At 35.8% G+C, this 16,594-nt stretch overlaps 1 protein-coding gene across 5 annotated transcripts; it reads left to right on the top strand.

The window, feature by feature from the left end:
* The first annotated feature begins 743 nt into the window (after nucleotides 1-743).
* Nucleotides 744-14,750, top strand: LOC116175725 (protein O-GlcNAcase-like). Of its 5 annotated transcripts, none has more exons than XM_031493987.1 (15): nucleotides 757-970; nucleotides 1,086-1,137; nucleotides 1,189-1,685; nucleotides 1,775-2,056; nucleotides 7,243-7,458; nucleotides 7,629-7,774; nucleotides 7,824-8,261; nucleotides 8,310-8,386; nucleotides 8,435-8,606; nucleotides 11,837-12,011; nucleotides 13,066-13,119; nucleotides 13,521-13,606; nucleotides 13,655-14,050; nucleotides 14,098-14,254; nucleotides 14,300-14,750. In XM_031493987.1, exons 1-15 carry the CDS (start codon nucleotides 781-783, stop codon nucleotides 14,428-14,430), a joined length of 3,069 nt encoding a protein of 1,022 aa, XP_031349847.1. In that variant the 5' UTR covers nucleotides 757-780; the 3' UTR covers nucleotides 14,431-14,750. The 5 variants fall into 5 exon arrangements, with proteins under 5 accessions (XP_031349845.1, XP_031349846.1, XP_031349847.1 ...); XM_031493988.1 differs by having other exon boundaries at nucleotides 762-970; nucleotides 7,243-7,443; XM_031493985.1 differs by having other exon boundaries at nucleotides 744-970; nucleotides 8,310-8,606.
* Nucleotides 14,751-16,594: the final 1,844 nt, after the last annotated feature.

The following is a 16,594-nucleotide window of genomic DNA, read 5'->3' as shown; positions in this document are numbered from 1 at the left end:
AATAAACTCAACTGTTTGAATTATCCGAGTACTACCGAACACAAGCGCGTTAGCACGATTTACCGTAAGAAATAAGATTTGGGCATTTCCTACGTACCGTAACCGTTCTAACGCAACGTTAACGCGAATTATAAATGTTCACGCGCAACAAGCAGGGTTTAATTCCAAACGTTACGGTACGGTGTTGCGGGTACGGAACTATAAATTCAGCTTAAACCCTACTTGTTGGGTGTAACTAATTTTTGTTCTGAAAAGAACAGATTTTGAATGCACAGCGAAAGACGTAGGAAATAATCAAAATGAAATCACACGAAAAGTAAACCAAACGCGAACTGTCAGAATTCAAAATTTAAAAGCGACAACGTCGGGAAATGCTACCAACTGTTGCGGCTAAAATAAACTACATGCTTAATGTGTGGTCTAACAAACGAAAGTAAGTTTACGTTGGTACGTCGTTTTGTTCAGGTAATGACGTGCAACGGAAGATATACTGAATAGACCGTACAATGGCAGCTCTCGTTTCGCACTAATGCGCAAGCTCATCTCTTACCACTACGGTAACTATAAATCGTATAATTTTCGTTAACGTAAGATTTTACGGTTCCGTTCTTACGTTCTTACGGCTACGGAACTATAAATCCGGCTTTACGCTGATGAATACCAGTTCGTTGTTTGATTCTAAAATCAACTGCGTATGTGATAAATCACTCATTTTGATTAGAATCGTAAAATTAGCCTTTCAAATGAAAGTGGCAACAGTGCATTGCATAATATTTGGTTATGTATATTCTCCCTACTCAACCCCTCTCTGTTTATTCTTTTCTTTCTGAAGTCGCGTTAAATGTGGATTGTAGGTTACTGTTCTGTGATTGTAGGCGCTCACTGATCATGGCAGCAGGTCCTACTAACCTTGCAAATTCTGATAATTTAAATACAAAAAATGGTAACTTTATTTGCGGGGTTATAGAGGGTAAGTAATGAAGAATAAAGTATAAGTGATAAATAGCTATAGGCTTTACCAAAGTTCCCCATAATATTAAAATGCGAAAAAAGGTCACTGGTTATTTACATATTTATTGCTGTAGGTTTCTATGGCAGACCATGGACAACGGAGCAAAGGAAAGATTTATTTCAAAAGTAAATATCCTCCCAAATTAATTAAATATTATGGTGCACATTTGCTTGTAGATTGAAGAAATGGGGCTTAGATTCGTACGTATATGCCCCAAAAGATGATTACAAGCACAGAGCGTACTGGCGGGAGTTGTACACAGTGGAAGAAGCCGAGCATCTAACCGGCTTGATTTCTGCGGCCAAAGAACACAATGTTACATTTTATTACGCGTTATCGCCCGGTTTAGATGTAACCTATAGTAGTACAAAAGAAATAACAGCCTTAAAAAGAAAATTAGAACAAGTAGCACAATTTGGTTGTACGGCATTTGCGTTATTATTCGATGATATTGAACCGGAAATGTCCGAGGCCGATAAGGAGATATTCCAATCGTTTGCTCATGCACAAGTTTCTGTTACAAATGAAATTTATCAACATTTAGGTCAACCCAAGTTTCTATTGTGTCCTACGCAGTATTGTGAATCGCGAGCGATGCCAAATGTTACCAACTCCGAGTATTTAAATACGCTAGGTTCAAAACTTGCACAAGAAATCGACGTAATGTGGACTGGTAGGTAGCTTGCCTTGTGATATTGAGGTCGGAGGTGGTGGAGTACTGCTCTTTGTATTTCAACAGATTTCGTTAATTATGTTTTGTAGGTCCCAAAGTAGTTTCGAGGATATTAACAGCCGATTCAATACAGAAGATTACAGATGTCCTACGGAGACCTCCAGTTATTTGGGATAATATTCATGCGAATGATTATGACCAAAAAAGAGTATTTTTAGGACCGTACTCGGGGAGATCGCCTGATTTGATTCCTAAGCTACGAGGTGTATTGACTAATCCTAACTGTGAATATGGTGCCAATTTTATTGCCATACACACACTTTCGCAATGGTCACGGTGCAATGTAAATGGACAGAGAGATTTAACTCTGAGTAAGTGTCTGATGTATACACTATACAGGGCGGATTTTTCAAGTGTGCATTAAACTTACCTGATAGACGAATTTGTTTCCGTGTAAACTGTCACATAGTGTTAACCAGTAACATGAAAAACCAGAGGTTAGGGTCAGGTATAAATGACAATTTTGATGTAGGTACTTTAATTCAAACTAAGGTGTGTACTCGGGTGTGTATGACTCATCACATGTGTCAGTGGCGGAACAACGTAGCCACGGGCCTGTGTACGAAATTTTTTGCCGCGCCCCATTATGATACGAAGTATTGATAACAATATTAATTTAGGTATGAATTTTGGCTACAAAAAAAAACTAATTGATAAATATTCCTGAACCTGAACATAGAAAAATACGAGGAAAAATATGTGCGTAAGTACAAATCAACCACAATGTGTTATAAATTTCATATAGGTACGTATAAGCGTTGATTAAAAAAATTTCATTGAACCGTAGAAGTAACAAAACTGAAACAAAATCAAAAATATATTGTGTTATCTCATGACTTATGACAATTTATAGCTATTTTTTTTGTACCCTTGAAGTTATACTGCGTATTTTAGTATGTACAAAAAAATTAAATTTAGTACATTTTCATCGACATTTCATTTTCACTACAATTAAAAAAATTACTCAATCGCTGGCTGCAGTCTGCAGTTGGTCTCACGCCGTGCTAGAGGTATGCTGCAATAGGTTCCATTTACCGTGTTTCCGTCTTTCCGTGAACAGTGTATCATTTCCGAGTATGACAATCCCGGGTCCCGGGCCCCTTTTTAGCCCGGGCCCGTGTACTTCGCACACATTGAACACCGGTAGTTCCGCCACTGACATGTGTATATGTCACTTGTTGGGGATCAGGGCGCGTTTGCCACCCTATATACCGAGTTTAGGAGATCGTGAACATTTTGAGTTCCCTGTCGTTTTATTAAAAAAATGAATTCAAATTTATAATTCTATTCTGGTTTTGAGTGAATTTAGATTTACCCCTGACAGGTCGGCCAAAAATGTTTTTATAATTTATCAAAGTAGCCTATGTAGAATTTCAGCACTTATTGATTTGGGCCTCCTGCGATTTAAATACAAGTGTCTCCTTATTCTTGAATGACGCTAGTAGTGTCCGACAAGCAGTTCAAAACATTTGCGACTCAACTTCCGGCTTCCCATCACGCGTGCTGTAATGAATTTCCTCGAGGATTTCAGAAAAAGGCTTATATTTTTAATACTTATTCATCCATTACAAACATACACATTATCGAGAGAAAATGATTAAAATAGTTAGGTGTAATAAAAGTAAATAAGTACAATTCAAATCCATATCGTGAAGCCAGTTCCAAATGAGTACTCGCCATTCGGTGTAACTGATTTTTTACTATGTCTGCGACGAACTTTGGTAGGCGTGAAAATTAAACAATATTGGTAGTTTGCGGCAGTCGGCGGCAACGTGGATGTGATGTCGGGGGAACGGACGGACGACTCGAGCGCCACCAGAAGACAAGCCAGAAGATTAAAGCCTTATTTCTTGCCAAGGTCGGCTGTTTCGAAACAGAGGTGTGGCACAATCGGTAGCCGGTCAGTCAGCCCCAAAGGGGTCAATGGCCCTTTGTATACAGATAAGAACGTCTAAAAATTAAAACTTCTGTAATTAATTGCCTCCTGACGTCCGAAAAATTTGCAATTGGTCTTAAAATTCAAATTAAATAAGAGCGCTTCTTTTGACACCACTCAGACTTAACGGATGCTGTTTAATAAACCTCATTTAATTAGAACCGGTTAATTATCCTCACTTACATGGGCAAAATCAAATTTGTAAATTTTAATTGACCCCCATTGTCTGTAGAGAATTTCTCAGGTCTGGCAAAAGGTCTCTTATCAAACTAATTCCGTGTATGGCTGTGCAGTTTTAATGTTCATTTTCCTATAGAGATCGTTCGTAAACTAAAATATGACGCTGTTTTACAATTTATTCGAGTACAAAAATCGGATTGTCATTTGTGATCATGATCATAATACAAACACTGCAACGATATTATGTAGGGTGGTGACTTGCGTAACGCATCATAGGGATTTCAATGTAAAATTTATAACATGCGATTATTGGCTTCACAAATTATTTTAGAGCAAAAATGTATAAAAGTTTTTTTGTAGAAAAAATTTTTTTACGCCAATCAACCGTATTAGTTTTCAATTTTTTTTCATATAAAGATGGAAAATTGGAAAAATACCCGCATCTTTTTCAATAATCTGCGATAACATGGAATTTTCTAAAACAAAAAGATATCCAGTTATCAATTAGCAGCAGTTCAAAATGGATTTTATGATTGACTTGGTTACTGTCTTGCAGTTAATGGTGACTTATTCGAACATTTATTGTAAATTTTTGTATTAGGAAACCGTTTTTAGTAATTTGATCTTTCTTTATGTTGAATTTGCTGTTCTAAATATAATACTTTTTGATAGATATTTGATATTGATTTGATATTTGTTTTATAGCAGACATTCCATGGCATGACGGATATTGGCATAGTTTTTGTATTATAAAATTCCATGGCATCGCAGATTATTGAAATGATGCGGGTTTTATTTTTCCAATTTTCCGTCTTTATTATGCAAAAAATTTAAAACTAATATGGTTGATTGACGTAAAAAATTTTTTTCTACAAAAAACCTTAATACATTTTTGCTCTAAAATAATTTGGGGAGCCAATAATCGCATGTTATGAATTCTACATTGAAATCCCTATGATGCGTTACGCAAGTCACCACCCTGTATAGGGAAAATAATAATCCATGTAAAAAAATACCTGCCCAATAGCAATTTAAAATCTGTAGAGTGTGATTATGCAACGAATGATAATTCTAATTATAAAACTTAAACTAAAACTTAAAGGACATCTTAACGTCTAACATTTGTCAAGACACAGATTTAAAATGTGACCCGTGCGATTTTGTCACCAAGTACAAATCGAATTTTAAAACGTATTTGTTGCTACGCAAAACCAGTAAGAATTTCAAATGAGCTTGGTGTGAACTACAACACCGTAAACTCCATTTGTTCTATAAGGAAGTAACACGCCACACGTTAGAATTTATTTCGCGAAATCCCAAATATACCCGACGGGCATTTCATCATCTTTTAGTCTTAGAACTATCTTTACCATTGGAAACTGTATTCTGCTAACAATTACTTAATGCAGCTGAAACTCTAAAATACCCCCTTGTCTTCTACATGACAAAAGCTCTTGAATGCTACAAAAATTATTAAATTATTCCCATGGGAACAGCTACAAAGGAAACAATTCAATATAGCCTCTTGTTTTCCTTATCGGACGGCTCTATAAATTGAACCGCTACTGTCTACCTTCTACCTATTTCTAAGTCCTAAAACAGAAATAAATATTTATAACGACAGTCTTCTTGAATTGTATCCAGATACCGGGTGTTCAGTAAAGCTGGTAGATTCCATAAATATACGGTGTGTTCATTCCGATATGAACACTGAGTGCTTTGTTACATGTTGTTGTTAAATTAAATACTTTTTTTAATAAGCTAAAAGGCATATACATATACCAACACCGCTTCTGAAATCGAACCTAGGAACGTAAAACTTTCAAAAACACAGAAAAATGTACAGATTGCATTCTGACAATTGATATTCGCGTCACATCTCTCTAGTTCTCCATTACAGCGACAAAAGCGCACTAGGCACACTTTAAATCCTTGGCGATCTTGTCTGTTAATAAATGTGTTTTATAAATTGCATAGTCACACTGAACACAATTTAAATTTTTGGTTGTCTTGTGTGTTAAAATGCTATTGAGCATGTGTCTTTGACATGGAATTACGTTTCCAATTATCATATTACCTGATGTCGCTGCAGTGCGTTTGTATTATGATCACAAAGCACATTCCGCCTTTTTGGACTCGAATAAATTGTAAGCTTTTAGTACTGGAATGGTCTCTACAACTTATCCCGTAGGTATACGGTACCCACCAAGGACATTAAGAACTCTGACCGTTGTTACCATCATTTAAGCTGAATTTATAGTTCCGTACCCGCAACATTGTACCGTAACGTTTGGAATTAAACCATACTTCTTGCGCGTGAACATTTATAGTTGGCGTTAACGTTGCGTTAGAACGGTTACGGTACGTAGGAAATGCCCAAATCTTATTTCTTACGGTCAATCGTGCTAACGCGCTTGTCTTCGGTAGTACTCGGATAATTCAAACAGTTGAGTTTATCCTGACGTTCGTTTCGTTTATAATTGACACTTTGTTGGTTATTATTATTTTGAAATGCACGTTACTCTTACTGACAGATGATATACAATGACAGAATTCGTTATGCGCTAATGTGCAAGCTGCCGCTTGCCACTACGGAACTATAAATCGTATTATTTTCGTTAACGTAAGATTTTACGGTTCCGTTCTTACGTTATTACGGCTACGGAACTATAAATCCGGCTTTAGTTGCCAACGACCTTCTTTTTTCGGGAGCCTGTGTGCATGTGAGTGCGATGTGTCACGTTCTCCTTTACTGTACTGTCTCAATATTAATCAATCATGATAAAAACTGCATTATATATGCATGTACAGGGTCGAAATTCACTGTTGGGATCTCCATAACCGTGAGAGGTTCAGTGTAGGTTAAATGGGAGCAAAGTTGCCCTTTTTGTGACTAAAAACACGAATTAGAAATATCTTTGAAAATAACAGGTATCACCGAAAAACTGAAAATGTCAAATTCTGTTTTCAATTTCCATACCTGAACTCAAACGTCATAAATGGATGCTTCCCGTTAGCGTTTTCGAAGAATCTAGATCTGTTAAATTGAAAACGAAATTTAATACTTTTAGTTTTTGGTGATATCTCTTATTTTAAAAGATTTTTGAAATGCGTTTTTTTAGTCATAAAAAGTGGCAACTTTACCTCGATTTACTCTGCACTGTATCTTTCACCGTTACGGAGATCCTAATGCCGCGAATTTGAACCACCCTGTACATACACAAAATTTGAACAAAATCCGCGCCGTTTACTTACCGTGCATACAGATAGGAAGAAATTTTATTCTTTAAAAGTTGCTTAAAAGGATCTACAAACGTTGAAATTTGGATATGTCCTAAAAATGGTCCCATTCGTTTTCTCGCTAAAGTGTTTCAATTTTAGATGACACCGTATCAGCAGATATTAAACTTGAGACTGAAACTGAAGACGGTTTATCCGGTGAAGACGTCCCTGCGACCTTATCCCCAAACATGTACCATCCAAGACTGGCACTTCGAAACGCTATTAAAGAATGGCTACCGGAATTTTCAAGGCAAAAAGCTGCATGGGGCCCAATCGCAAAACCTCAACCGGCCATAACAGGTAACAAAGAAACAGGTAATATTAATTTATAAAGTTATTAAGTTAATTAACTTAATTAAATTGTATGGGAACTGTTTCGAGTCTGTTTGTTATAACTTTATAAACTAACTTCCCATTTCGAGTTCAGAATGGACTTCATGATACCAAAAGGTAATATTAATAGCTGATCATCAAATCTTTTACAGTTGTACCTGTCCCTATAATACCCTCGATCAATACATGTATGAGTCTTACCACTACGACCACGACAACGTCGAGTGGTATTGCTGCCACTCCTATAGTTAATACTACACAGTTGCAAGCCTTAGCAGAAGTGTGTAGTACCGTAACCGTAAGTACCAACGGTTAGATCAACTCACGCTAACCTACTGCACATTTAGGTGTCTGGTAGTGATAGTCTTGTAAACCCCATTCCGGCTCCCGTAATGAATTCTTTAGTATCTGAAACGAAAGTAGTGTGTAACGAGTCCATTCCGAATCCTATAACACCAGTGCCGATACCGATTCTTCCATCAGATTCTTCTAAGAGTATAACAATTTTAAACGGCGCCCACGTCAAGATAGATAAAGAGAAATTGTTGGGGAAACATAAAAAATGTGACCAAAATGGTGATAGTAAGGACGAGGAGGAAGGAAGTAAGATAGATACCCTGCCGAAAGATGAAGTGTCCATGAATACGGATAGTAGTACTGAATGTAACGATTCTAGTCTAAGTCCCTCGGAACCGATGGACTGCAATAGTACACCAAATGCTTCACCTTCACATCTCAATAAATGCTGTAGTTCAAATGAAGATGTCGCTATGATAGAAACTTCTGTAAGAGGTCTACAGTTTGTGCCAATTTTGTTATGTGTGTTTTTGTAGACGTCAAGCGGAAGTATGCAGATTGAAGCCAGTGACGCTCTAAATAATCAAATCAATGCAGAAAATGAAAACACTAGGTATTTTGGAGGTGTTACTAGTATGATAATTACAGTAATTCTTTTTAGAAAGGAATGCGAGTTAACAGTGGAAGATTTGTCGCTTTTGTGCGACCTGTTTTATTTGCCTTTTGAACATGGAGGACAAGGTCTGCAATTACTACAGGAATTTAATTGGCTCAAATCAAATGCCCCGTTAGTTATGACTTCTGGCGCAATCAAAAATAAATCTCAACCTGAAGTAAGTGTGGATATCTGGATAGTGTTCATAATGTGTGTTGTATTTACTCTTTGTAAGTGTGATTTGTACTGTAAATTTTTGAATTTAGACGATTTTAACCACAAAATGCGTTGACCTTTGCATAAATTCTTATACTGAATAGAAACAATATGAGACCCGGTACATGGTGGCTGTTTGCTCTAACTTTAACTGTTTTATAACGGAAGAACAATTTACTGATTAATATTTAGACAATTTTTTACAAGAAGGTGCTTTCACTAAGGAGACTTCTACTCGAATATTGAAAATAGTTTTTCCTTTTTAGAAGACTTATCTTCGTAGGTTCATGGGAAAATTTAAAAAAATTCAAAAGTTGGCCCTAGTTAGTGCTGACAGAAGTGTGAGTACTTCTTTCGCTCTCATTTTTTCCGCGATGTATTACAAATTATGTTCTTTTCGCCATGAAAGGGCAACCCTCAGCCACGGACACTAACAACTGTTAAAGTAATTTTGGGGTGGAATATTGAAAATAGTTGGATCTCACGAACAAAACTTTTGGGTGTGACCTTGCAAACGGATGTGTAGTGGACGGAACATATGGGACGGTTTGATATTTTGGGGTCAGAGTGCTTGCATTTTCTTGTATCTTTTCGAATATCATTTTTGGTACAAAAAAAATGTCTAGTGTCATACAACAAACAGTTTCTTGTACAGGGTGTCCCATTAATAATGGTCACAGGCTATATTTATGGAACTGTTAATTGCACAGCTTCCGGAAAACAATTTTGTTAACAAAAAGGGCCAAAAGAAATCTCTGGAAATTATTTCCAAGTTTCTAGCTTCGCCGCTAGAGGGCGCACGATTCATGGTTAAGTTAAAGTCACTAAATATAGAAAGTACCGCAATCCATTGGGCTCGTGTGTTAGAGAGAGAACGCATGATTTTTGCCCAAAAATGGCGGAAGTTACCAGATTCTAGTAACTTTAATGTTAGGGATTGTTCCACCTGTTTGGAGATATCTGTGTATATTTTTATAAAACATGACAGTACTATGAAGTTAGGTTATAAAAAATGACAGCTATTCAGATTTCATTTGTCAATTTTTTTAAGTTGGCAGCAAATTTGCCCAAAAATGGCGGATGATTGCGGTACTTTCTATATCTAGTGACTTTAGGTTAAGTAGAAAAATGACATTTTTTCTAAAATATACCCAACAAACATGCATAAAAAATACATGCACAGCAATCTTGTATCAATTTTGCATCATTTTGATGCAGCACATATTGCTCTAGCTCTTAAAATAGGAGGGGTGTGGGAAGGGGAACATCTCTTTAAGGAATTAAATGTAACTTCGGATTAGGTTAACAGATTTTTACATAATAGGTCTTGTTGGAATCAGATTTTACATGAATAGAGTCTTTTTAGTAAATGTGCTGTGTGGTAGAGGGCGCGATGTGACGATAATGAAAACTTTGCATTTTTTTTTAAATTTCAAATGGAACGATATAAATTATTATATGATATTATCAAATAAGAGGAAAAAGTGAGAATATCAGTGAAAACCGCATTTTGATATCAGAGATATGGCGAAAATACGAACATTCACAAATTTTAATTCCAAAATTGATGCTCATTCAAGTTGGCTTTGAAACAAAAGAACAAAAGAAAGTTTATCAGTCTGTAGCATCCTTTCATTAAACGTATTCGTGCGAATTATCACCACGACATTTCTTGGTAAGCCAGAGTATTTGAATTTGAGTTATGCTGGCAAATGGATAGAAAGAGGAAGTATTTTTTCATGGCCAGCTAGGTCACTCGACCTAACTTGCTTAGACTTTTATTTGTTGGAAAGGACAAAAGACGTAGTCTTTCAAACAAGGCCAACTACAAGAAACGATATGGTGGCGAGAATTAGAAATGTAATTCATAGCCATGGCTGAAATTGAAGCAAATGTTCTCTCTACGCAACAGAGACTCGTCTTTGTATCGAAAATAATGGCAGACATTGAACATTTACGTTAATTGAAATTATTATTTCTTTTATTATTTACTATTCATATTTTTCCGATTTAAAGTTTGAATAATTTTTTTGTTGCTCATAGTTTAAAAACTTAGATTGAGTGTTAATTTTGAACTGCCATCGCCTCATTCACTTTGACATAATTATCGGTTGCTATGTGTTCATTTGTTTCAAATCCAACTTGGATGAATGTAAATATTGCAATTAAAATTTGTGAAAGTTCGTATTTTCGCCATATTTCGGCTTAGAAAACAAATATCAAAATGCGGTTTCCACTGATATTCTCACTTTTTCATCTTATTTGATAATATCATATAATATTATATCGATTCATTTTCCAAAAAAACTGCAAAGTTTATGTTAAATGTCACATCGCGCCCCCTACCACTCATCACATTTACTAAAAAGATTCTATTCATATAAAATCTGATTCCACAAAGAGAGCTCTTTCCAACAAGACCTATTACGTGAAAATCTGTTAGCCTAAACCGAAGTTACCTTCAATTTTTTAAAGAGATGATCCCCTTCCCCCACGCCTCATATTTTATGAGCTAGAGCAATTTGTGCTGCTTTGTTTATGGTTAACTGAAATTTGTAATTTTGGTTTGTGCTTTCTATCTTAAAAGTGTGTCATCATCCTTTTTTGCTTCATTTTCTTTACTTTATTTTTCTTATTCTCTTTTTATCAATATTCTATTTTTAATTTAGAACTTAAATTCAAAGGTATTTATTTATTTCACTAGTTACAATTACCTACTGCAATATTTATACTGATTTTATGTTTTCTATTTTAAATGTTAGTTCCTACTATAGTATTAATAATGCAGTATGCGCTTAACGATTTATTTATCTTTTTTTGCGATTGTTCATATATGGATTATGAGTCTGTTGAACAACAATAAACAATATTATTATGGTCGGTGTTTCTCGTGAGAACTCAGGTCTAGCCTGGATAACTAATCGCACGGATTAAAATCAAGTAACGATTTGTGTCTGTGTCTGGTGAATTTATTCAGGGTTATTATTATCAAAATGATACAAAATTGCTATGCATGTATTTTTGATGCATGTTTGTTGGGTATATTTTAGGAAAAAGGTGTTTGTGATAATAAAAATTTCACAACCAAAGTGGGACACATGGTAGTTGTTAGCAATTTACAGTAGGGCTTTTAGTAATAATCTTGAAATCACTAATATCAAACAATATTACCTTTTGGTTGCCTAATTGCAGGTGCAAGAATGGTTCACGCGAGCGGATAAAATGAACGAAATGGCGCAAGCCGTCAACCGCCTGTTCCAACATTTAAGTGGATGCAATAACAGAGAGCTGCTATACGATTTATACGCCTACGTGTGGGATATTCGTGGCGTAATATCACTGTTGAACTCGTACATCAAATGGCTGGGTAAGCGGCAAAAGCCCACCTGCGCGATCACGCCTTACTTTTGAAAGCACACAATACGCACATGAAATAAAATTCCCACTTGTAGCGTTGGCGTAATTATCTGTCTCATTTTCAAAGGCAAGGGTAATATAGGTCTCGTGTGAATGTCCTTTTCTTTTCCCTTACAGACGTTTAGAACTTCGTTGCTGTGCGGCTAATCTATCTCTTACAGGTCTGTCCAGGATTTGCGATGCGCTAATTTATACTTATATGCATTAGAGCGTCCTAAGTACCAAGTGGGTAATTTTATTTTATGTGAAAACTTGACAAAATAATTTTTCATAATTTTTAAATTGAGAACATTAATCTTTGAATTGTGTGTATGTGAACATTTAACAAGAATTCATATATTTAAGCCTTTTGGTAATGTTTTTGTTGTTTGAATTTATTTAGAGTATTGTTTTGGGCACCTGATCTTTATAATGGAAAAACAAATTTAATTTAGGGCATAGAAATAATGCAATCTTCACTTCTTGGGCATCTAGCTAATGTGTTTTGCGGTTTTGTCAATGGAATCGCCCAATAAATAGCAATTTTGACGTGTTTAACCCAACAAAATTAATTAACGTTTGAATGCTCGTGAAGATAGCCAAGCCAGCATAATATTTGAAGTAACTTTTTCTATAAAGGCACAGAAATTAATTTAAACGGCTTATGCATTCGATTAAATCAAATTAATCACTAACTACACACGCCTAATGATTTCGGCCGAAAAATGTATGGAGCCAGTCAAGGAGTTTTACTGAAGGAGTTTCTGCAGAAGAAATTTGAGATCCATCTGAAAAAGTGGAGATTAACGCATTGTTTCACAGTTTGACAAATTTATTTTGCCAATTGACACACCTAATCAGTCAATTACACATCATAATCTTACTATATCTAACGCCATACTTTCATTTTTACAGTTCAAAATTTGAATGAAGTTCCCAAAGCGCTTTGATATGTCAATTCTTGTTGAATGTGAATCATTCTATGCTTTTGTGTCATCCGATTAATGGTTCTTTATTTTCTAAAGCTGGAGGCCAGTTTCCTGCATCTATGCCATCCTACACCCAGGGGAATTACACATGTACGCACTTTTGTGGAGATAGTATGCCCATTGTGCTTCATTTTGGCGTAAAATTTTCTATTTAATAAATAGAGCGCGTTGCGTAATAGTCGCTTTGTGTTATATTATTTCAACAAAAATAATCTACCACAAGTTTTTTGCTGTTCGTTTACAATTCCTCGATGAAATTACATTTAAGCAAATGTGTAAGATGAATTTGGCGCGCCTAAACGTAATGTGAGCTTAGATTTAATTTTATCGAAATTCATTTCTTAGGAGTGCTGCAATAATACACTTCGTGTGGTAAGTACGCACTTAAGCAGTTGCGTAACAGTAAATTTGATGCGTAACTTAAGCGGGGCGGCAAGCTAGCGCCAGTTTATATTTAAACCGATTTTAATGAGACATTTTACTCTATTTAGGGTTCTCAAAGGGTTGGAAGGAAACATTTATGAGCGGTGAACAGGAGCCTTGGGTATTCCGGGGGGGACTAACAGCAGATCTTCAAGTAATTATATCAATGCAAAAGTTGGTCACCTTCAAGTTTTAATTTTAGCGACTCATACCAGTTGATTCCGGAAATGACTTGTTTATCTACAAAGCGCCAGATGTCCCTACATGTCGAGTGTATACAATTCGTCCGTACACTACGCAAGATGAACGTCGTGTTTATGATGTGTGCACCCGTACTTGTAAAGATGGTTTAGAAGATGCCCACCCTTATCCTGAAGATCTAAAGGATTTAAACGCCGATTGTATAGTTGGTCCATACTTAACTTTACATCCAGAGTTTTGTATGGTAGTTGAAGATGAGACTGGTGTAGTAGGTTACGCATGCGCCGCTCTAGACTATAAGAAGTTTAGGGTAAAAGAAGAGGTCGCATGGATACCAGACATGTGCTTAAAATATCCAATGCAAGACTCTCACTGTGATCTTTCAAAATTAGCACAGGTACGATAGTTGTGATACGTGCTGTGTACTAGAATAAATCATTTCAGGAAAGTCTGTCGTATTTGCATAATTACAAAGATAAATTGTATGTGTCAAGTTCCACGCATCCTTCTAGTATGACATGCAGTTTATTGCCGTCAGTGTTGGATCAGTCAGTGAGCAAACGATTGGTCACATGCCTATTGGCAGCATTACGAGCGAATGGTGAGCAATTATTGGATTTGTCTAGCTTTAATACTTTTCTTTAAGGCTCATTTGGTGTACATGTCGTTATGAACACAATGGATAATTACACACACGCATTCTACGGAAAGTTGGGTTTTGTTGAGAACACGCACGACGCTTTAAAAGGTAAAATTGTGATGGGACGCACTTTTTAGGCATTAGCATTTTGACTGACAATTTAATTTTACTACTCCTAATTTTGTATATAGCTCGTAATTATTTTGTAATATGTACTATAAGATATACTTATTAAATAATGACGGATATGTAATTTAATATCATATACATAGTAGTTATAAGGTCGTTTTGATATTTAAAAGATAAACTAGGCAACTGCATTTTGAATTTACTGTTAATTATCTTTAGTTTTGTAATAAATACAATTTTGATGTAGTGTTATCAAAATGCTGTTGTTAGAGTATAACTTAATTATAAAATAAAATTTTTGTGGAAATTGGCCGACGTTGGGATTGAATTATTTATTGTAAAAACTGAATTGTAATTCTTTGGAATTCTGTAATAATTGAAGTATGATTATATTTTTGGTTTTTCATACAATGTTTTTATTGTTATTTTCTTCCTTTGAAAAGCATCGTGCGGGGGTCTTATCAATATGCTGACACTGTGAAGGCTTACAGATTATGAAACATACACAAAAGCGAGAAATCCCAAAAATATTGATTCTCCTAATAATATTAAATTCACTAATACGCAATACCGGAATATCATTATAAAGGCTTCATAGGGGCCTTGTACTTCAATATTTCCTCACCAGTTTGGGCAACAATCTGCACCCTCGGGATTAAAACACCACTTTAGTCCCTTGGTACGTAATACCTATAAGTACTAACTGTTGTATGACAATCATTTCTTGGCCAATTGTGAAACCAAATTAATTCGTTATTATTGTCTCGCATAGTCGCCATCCATGGACACACATCAGTGGCGTCCTTCCAAACACAGAGTTCCCAAGAGGTCTTTCGGAAGCTTTAGACCAGTTGGCACGGAGTAAGCAGGTGCCTACATTCAAAATTTCATCCAAATATCAACAAATAAAAAAAACCGACTGCGCATGCGCAAAAACAAGCAGTTTTTACCTTTTTTCTATTTTACATGGGTAGTAAGATATGCTAAGATTTAAAAAAGAAACTTTTCGTTTTCACCCTGTATCTCAGAAACAAACGCACCTACATTGGTTCCGTTTTTGATATTAAAAGTTTCACAAAAATGTCACAACCGAAGTGGGGCACATGGTAGTTGTTAGCAATTTGCAGTAGAGCTTTTAGTAATAATGTTGAAATCACTAATAACAAACAATATTACCTTTCGGTTGCCTAATTGCAGGTGCAAGAATGGTTCACGCGAGCGGATAAAATGAACGAAATGGCGCAAGACACAAACAAATATTTTGATCGGTATCAGTTTTCCTTTTATTCGAGGTGCCTACATACAAAATTTCATTTAAATATCTTAACAAATAAAAAAACCGACTGCGCAACCGCAAAACAAATTTTTTTATCGGTATCAGTTTTCCTTTTATTCACAACTAAACGGAGATCGGATTGCGCATGCGCAAAACAATTTTTTTGATGGACATCACTTTTCCTTTTATTCGAGGTGCCTGCATACAAAATTTTATTTAAATATCTTTAAAGACTGCATGCGCAAAACAAATTTTTTGATTCGGCATTAGTTTTACTTTTATTTGGGGTGCCTACATACAAAATTTCCATTAAATATCGTAACATATAAAAAAAATTGGGATTGCGCAAATATAAAAGTTGTAATGCGCACGCGCAAATTTTATTGCATCTGCATAGTTGCCTGAAGTTTAAGAAATATTTACTAACATGGGCGTACGCAGGGAGGGGCAAGGGAGACAGCTGCCACAGGTTACGTTTTATGTTTGTTAAAAGATGTCTGTAAGAATTGTCTTTGTTGGATTTTAATTCAAAACCTTTTCCTTTGAGATTTAAGCAATGAAAGAGGTTTTAAGCTATAAATTAGAGCACCGATCCCGCAAATCGCTGTTCCCAGGTCCATCGGATTACTCGGTACACCGGCATCTGCATAGCTAGGCGCCAGCCCGGTTCACTAATCGCGCGTTAACACAAACCACTGTGCAGTGGTCAGCCAGTGATGTTCCGTCTACCGATTTTTCGGTAGATCTACCGATTTGCCTAAAATTCTTCCGATATACCGAAATGGCCTTTATATCTTCCTATCTATTTTCGCCCCGTGTTTTTCTTTTGCATATTTAATACAAAATTGATTGATATAAAAGCGCCAATAACTAATATTTTGAGATAATTTTGAAGG

This window comes from Photinus pyralis, unplaced genomic scaffold (assembly GCF_008802855.1).
Source record: "Photinus pyralis isolate 1611_PpyrPB1 unplaced genomic scaffold, Ppyr1.3 Ppyr1.4_LG7, whole genome shotgun sequence".
NCBI lineage: Eukaryota > Metazoa > Arthropoda > Insecta > Coleoptera > Lampyridae > Photinus > Photinus pyralis.
This window is presented reverse-complemented; position numbering and strand designations above follow the sequence as displayed.

Bases quoted from the DNA above. Each gene is read 5' to 3' on its own strand.
- LOC116175725 (XM_031493985.1), top strand. From the start codon at position 781: ATGTATATTCTCCCTACTCAACCCCTCTCTGTTTATTCTTTTCTTTCT. The intron at 971-1,085 runs GTAAGTAATGAA...TTATTGCTGTAG, and splicing joins TATTTGCGGGGTTATAGAGG to GTTTCTATGGCAGACCATGG. The intron at 7,775-7,823 runs GTAAGTACCAAC...CTGCACATTTAG, and splicing joins AAGTGTGTAGTACCGTAACC to GTGTCTGGTAGTGATAGTCT.